The sequence below is a fragment of the Dermacentor andersoni genome, chromosome 6 (assembly GCF_023375885.2).
Source record: "Dermacentor andersoni chromosome 6, qqDerAnde1_hic_scaffold, whole genome shotgun sequence".
NCBI lineage: Eukaryota > Metazoa > Arthropoda > Arachnida > Ixodida > Ixodidae > Dermacentor > Dermacentor andersoni.
The window spans coordinates 30,511,651-30,517,908 of record NC_092819.1 but is presented as its reverse complement, the minus strand read 5'-3'; the positions used below and the strand labels follow the sequence as shown (position 1 = coordinate 30,517,908).

The window sequence follows — 6,258 nt, the reverse complement described above, 5'->3', positions numbered from 1 at the left end:
CAACCGCCGGATCTCTCAGCGTTGAAAACTCGCTGATGATTGGAAACGAGGCCTTAGTCAGCAACACTTACAGTTCATCGGTTCGCAAGAAGGAGAAGAAGCGACAATAAGTTTAAAAAATATCTGTCGAATAGCCCCTATAAAATTTCAGTGCGGACTTTTTCGAGGAAGATGGGCTTTTTGATATTCTTATTCTGGTTCAGAAGTTCAGTCACTGCCTTGAAAGTACTCAGGCTCACACGCTGCATATTTTAGAACAGCGTTGCGCAGACAGCTAATAACAACAATTTCTTAGCTCCAATAGCTCTTTTCGCTAGCTTCCACAGTGGATTTGTTGTTGCGCCGGTGTCCTTAGTAAGAAGCTGTCGCCATCGAGAACAGTAATAGACCAAGAAAGTGGAACATGAATACCACTCTTTATTGTGCTCAACATGTACAACAAAAGAGGCAACCCAATTCAAGATATGAAACTATTTTTTTTTATCCATTGCAGTGAAAGACACAGGAATAGGACGACGGCCTCGTGTGGGCGGCAATGACGTGGTGAAACGAGACGTGAGGGACAAACACTTGTATGAGCGACGCGGAGGAAGGGCATGCTTGATACCACGCACCTTGGCACAGGCTAATGAAGGGGGCAAGGAGAAGCGACCGGAAGGTATATGAGCGACTGCGAAGGGAGGCTGCCAATCGGGATGCCCGCCCGACAACAGTAGCGCACGCTCGGGAGACGTGACAACTGAGACAAGCGACTGCAGGCGACCCGCTTCCATAGCAAGGCAAGCAAGTCACCCACACCGCATTAGAAAGTCCTTGAGCGTCGCTAGGAAGGAAGTGTCAACCGAAACCCAGAGCTATGCTTACGGTGCGTTTAAGAAAAAAAGGGTTTTTCTCACTCGCGGTATGGCGGTAAAAAGCGACGCGGACAAAGAACGACACAGCGTACCCAACCCGACAAACACGATCAACACGAGGCACCCAGAGGAAAGGCGTCGAGGTGACACACGAACAACGGACGGGACAGCGTGGGAGGATAGACCTAGAGAGAGGGAGAGGGCGACCGAGAAGAAGGAAGAAAAATTTACAACGCCCGGCAGAGCGCCTGGAACGCGCCTAACGCGCTCGCCTGGCGCGGGTCTTTCCGTAGCCGTAACGCGGAGTCACACGCAGGAAGCGGAGGTGTTCCGGGGCGAAGCCTGCTTCAAGGGGGGGCAGCTCAGCCCGCCCTGGGCCCGGCGGGAGCGCGCGGGCGGCTGCCCTCGGCGGCGAGCGCGGCCTCGACTCCGGTCGGCGCGCTCGACTGGATCACGACGTCGGCGGGGTTCTTGGACTCGGTGCCCAGCTCGTTGGTGACGATCTCGGCGCGGTATCCGTTCTCGTCGGCCGTGTAGCTGACGGTGCGGGTGCGGCCGTCGGCCAGCGTCATGGTGTAGCGGCCCGTGACCCGTCCGGAGCCGTCGCCGCTCTCTTCACGCGTGTGCGAGCCTTCGGCGTCCTGGCTCGCATAGTTGAAGGAGTACGGGATCGGCGGGTAGTTCTCCTGCGCCGGGTTGAAGCCACCCCTCTGCGCGGCCTGCGAAGTTTCGAAGGGAAGAGAGCGGTCAGCGGCAACCTTGAAAACGTCGATGATCTGCTGCTGGCGACTCGGTTAAGGTATACGCTGGGGCTTATAATAAATGTCTTGCTTTTTGTGATTTGGGAAGCGTTACAAAAGGACATTGCGCAAGCGGGCACTCGGAAATAGCGGTTTTATTTGCGAACGCCCATGATAAACCTAGTACACCTAGATGCGGCAGCGAAAAAGCATGATTTCCTCAATTCCGAAGCAGTTTTTTTTTTTACAGCGAAAGTTGTAAGGACTAATCTTCCGTAGTTTTTTCGGCCTCCGGCAAAAGTAACGGACTAAGCGATTTATAACAAACCTATTCGGGTGCAGTGCGGCGGCGCAGATGTGAAAATGCGGAACAGATTAGAACGCTCCCCGAGAACAATTGCGTGACGTCAAGGTTATCGCAGCATACAAGCAGGAGAGGTATCGGCGCTAGAAACAGCTGCGTTATAGATGGGACGCACACGTACAGTTCGTACACCCGAAGAACAAGATGCGTACGAGGAGCGCCGAAGGGAACAGCAACGAGAATGTAAACGGCGCCGGCGCGAAACGAACAACGTTCCCGCAATACTGAACGAAGACTACAATTGCGAGCCCGGGCACCTCCGAACGAGCAACGACGCCAGACTCGCAATGTAAAAAATGATAACCATTCCACTCTGTGAAACTGGAATGGCAGAGAAAGCACTATGCTTTCGTTTCAGAGCTTTGACTGTTGTCAGCGTTCGCTGCCATTCCATCTTCACAGAGTGCCATGGTTATGTTTTTTTTTCAGCACCTTTGTTTGTAATCCAGTGACTGGCGTGCATTTATTGCCATTTTCTCTTTCTTCGGAATTTAGAAAAAAAAAATAACGGATATTTAGTTCATATCTGTATTAACGGACGCATACCATCAAGTCAACGCTAACTACGGTAAAATGACAGCGATCTTTTCTGCAATTTCGTTTTGGAATTTACTGCCATCAAATATCAAATCATGCCCTTCACTACACTGTTGCTGACGGCTTCTAAAACTTATATATATATATATATGTTTTATTGTTTTTCTCGGTTTGTGTTAATTATTAGCCGTTTCTAATTTAATTTTGTTGCATTGCTGGATTCCACACTGTTGACCTTATATAATCATTATATTCCTATTCAATTACAGTAATGTTCGTGCTTTCATGCGTATTTCAATATAGAATTATTCTTGCTCATTTCTGTGCAATCTTCAACTGCTGGATGTTTGATTAATTACTTCGAATATGGTGATTTGTATTTTCCCGCCGTTCTTGCCTTCGTTGCTGATCGTATATTCTACATTGTTTATACGCGTTATAACAGGAGGTCCCTCTGACAGTCTTTTTAATTTGGGACCTCCTTCTGTACTACATTTCCTTTGTAATTGTAATAATGTCTAATAATAATAAAATTGATTGATCGATGTGCAAGATTCGCAGGCAAAGGAAGTAACGGTGCAAAGACGCATCTACTCTTCGTGCGCCTTTCTTGTTAGACCCTCAGTACCGTGCACTTATCAGGTTCATTAGTCTGGGAGACGGGTTTCGAGGTGGCCCCAACCCTTGCGTCTGGCCACCGGTCAAAGGCCGTAGAGCACATTCCGCTGGTATGTCCGCGATACGCAAATGAGCAGCTCACTGCGCGGAACCGGCTTCACCTGGTTACGAGAACACCTGCCTTCTTTCCTTCCCCTCCGTTATCCCACTAAGTAATCGACTCCCCTGCGGTCTACGGGGCTTCGCGATAGACTTCAAGAACGCCGCCCCTACCGCTCTATAGTGTACGCGCTTTGTTCGTGCTCGTCTCTCTTTCTCTCTATCTGCCCCTTCTACTCTCTTCCTCTTTTTATCCCCCTTAACCCTTCCCCACGTGCAGGATAGCCAACCGGAACTACCTCTGGTTAACCTCCCTGCCTTTCCCTGTATTCTTCTCTCTCTCTCTACTCCCCCATGCAAACATTACCTGTCCATAGGAACAACGTGCTTCGTTAGTAGGCTCTGCTTACTCCTAATGACCACATGACCTGGGGTTACGTTAATTAATTAAAATACTTAAAGTTCCGAGTTCTGCGTGCCGAAACCACGATATCATTATTAGTCTTGCCATATTGGGGGCTCCGGAATAATTTTGACCGAAAGCATGTTAACTGTGCTCACATCGAGCATGTTGTACCTCATGCCCGGTCCTAACATTTTTTTATTTGCCGGCGATAAATTAGTTGGGTAATTCGGCGCTGATTGATCTACCGGCATAGGTGTAAATAGGAAGTATGTGTTGGCCCTCTAAGAAACGCCATATGCTTGTCTGCACATGCGTGTACTGCCAAGGTACGTCATTTTCAGTTAAGTATTTCTGACAAGCTTGCAAATGTGTAACTCGTTTTCCTTTTACGAGGAGAGAGAGAGGGGGAGAGAGACTTGGTGAAGAGAGCGGGCTCAAATTTCTTCACTTCGGGGGTTGCTTTCCTTCTTCTTATTTTTTTTTTGGTCTTAAGATAATGAAGGCACTACGCAAGACGTAATCCGCCAAGAACCTTCGATATAAGAGGTTCTTTATGTACATAACTCTATTGCGTACTCTAACCAACCTCACTACGTATTTGCTTAGAATGATTATTGATTACATTTATATTGCCTTCATTACAACCTTTTGTCATAATTTCCTTCATTGTCTTCATTATTACCTTCAAATATGATCTAGCATGGCAAAAAGGTGCAACTCTGGGTTAGTTCGTGTTGCATCTTGTAGTGGGAACAGTTCCAGAAACAAGAAAACAACAATTGTGTGTGTATCTCACGTTTCTTGCGCAGTTCTGTGCTCGTGTAGTGCTAGCACGGTGCTCAGTCGCTGTACTAAATTTTAATTGTAGTCCACTAGACTCCGAACAAGTCCAGAAACAATTATGAGCTTAACTTCATATCGAAAGAAATTAGGAGACACAGTAGAACCGCAATTAGGGGCACAGACGGAAAAGTGGGAGTCAACTTACGGCAACGCAGATGAAGGCCAGGAGGATAACAAACTGAAAAAGAAAGCAAGTGCATAGAGCATTAAACAAACAGTTTTGGTCAGTGTGAAATTACTACGTCAATTATTGTGTAAATGTCCAATTATTACGTCATGAACAGATATTAGTTTATTATCTCTTATGAATTGGGGTGGACAAACGCACATGGAGAAGGCAGGGTTTAGTTCGCAGCAGTTCCCTGGCTTTCTTTCATTGAGCTAACTGTCTGTGGCCAGTATCAGTGGAAAGCATTAACTCTGCTCACTTCCTAGATAGCCTGGACTCACTCCACATCACATGTATAGGTGACGTTTGAACTCATTGATGACAAGGTGGGTGGCTAGTAGCTTGACTCCTAAAAGTTGTAGATACTGTGATTCCTAGTGGAACTTGGGTTTTCCTCGTGCGATTTATCGTACGCACCAAAAGCAAATAAGTGGGATGCAATAACTATGATGCCTGCATTTCCCTACTACAAAACTATCACGTGCAGACCACGCCGACGGGTAGGCACTATTTACAAAAAAAGGTAACCACTGAGCTTAAAAGCCAATGCATGTAACTTCATGGAGGTCCTTGGCTCGTAGTAATGCTACCGCGAAGCGTTGTAAAGTCCTTAGGTATTTAATTGCGTCGTTTACCTCGGTAACCACACTGGCGACATACGTTATAAACAAGTCAATAAAGATAGGCGATCAAATCAAAATGAACATATTTATGCGAGCGAAAGCAATATCAATACGCCTGTGAAACAACTCATTGGCGAATCGATACATGACAAGTCTAATTGCGGCCTGCACGAAGGCCGTGAAATTGATTATCGGATGCAAGCTGATCCGTCAACGCGGTGGCCGTGACTCATTAAGGAGGGGCAATAGAAACTGAATAACGTGCTCTGAAGACAGGACCTAAAGGCGATTCTAAAGCAGCGAAGCTTTCGAAACACTGAAGGAGCAGCGAGAAGGCTGGAACATATGCAAACATTTCCTAAATGAAATTGATGAGGATCAGGGATGGGAACGCATAGCTCAGCCGTGAATATCGGCTCAGAGAAAACGAGAAATAAAGATCGATGACGGCGCATGACCAGTGCGCGTCGATGACGATGGAGCGCGGGGGAAGCTGCGGACGCGTAATCCCATGGAGTGCGGTTTGAAGAAGGTCCAAACCACGGGGCAACCTGGCGGTTGGCGGTTCAAATCCAACGGATCGTGTCTCGGCGGCGCCTGTGGTTTCCGGCCCGAAACACTCACCTTGTGCATGGCTGCTAGAGTCGGGCACTCGGTGAAGGATCGGTAGCACTAGGGGCAAGTTGTTGCGGATGACTCGTCAGCGAGGCTCATCTCCGTTTTTATAGCGCTACACCCGGCCATCGGCATTCCTGGCGCCGCCAATCAGCAGCCTCTGTCCTACATTGCGCAACACCCCAGCCTTAGGGACCACGCTTCGTACACGAGCGTGTACCACGAGCGCGTACAATCGCGCGAAGGTGGAAGAGCTCCTAACCCTAGACCCCACACCCCCTTTCTCGCGTGCCTTCGCTTCATCTTTCTATACGCGCGAGAAAAAAGAAAAGAAGCAGCCAGACCCCTTTCTTCCGCGCTCACTCTCCATTACCTCTGGGCGCCAAACGA

General features: G+C 48.1%; 1 protein-coding gene across 1 annotated transcript; it reads right to left on the bottom strand.

Moving 5' to 3' along the window:
* Window positions 1–397: 397 nt before the first annotated feature.
* Window positions 398–6,127, bottom strand: LOC126521472 (cuticle protein 10.9-like). Its single transcript, XM_050170178.3, has 3 exons — window positions 5,878–6,127; window positions 4,607–4,639; window positions 398–1,573 (listed from the first exon to the last, which is right to left on the bottom strand). Exons 1-3 carry the CDS (start codon window positions 5,884–5,886, stop codon window positions 1,217–1,219), a joined length of 399 nt encoding a protein of 132 aa, XP_050026135.1. The 5' UTR covers window positions 5,887–6,127; the 3' UTR covers window positions 398–1,216.
* Between the last annotated feature and the right edge of the window lie 131 nt (window positions 6,128–6,258).

Bases quoted from the DNA above. Each gene is read 5' to 3' on its own strand.
- LOC126521472 (XM_050170178.3), bottom strand. The intron at 1,574-4,606 runs GTAAGTTGACTC...GAAACTTCGCAG, and splicing joins TGGCCTTCATCTGCGTTGCC to GCCGCGCAGAGGGGTGGCTT.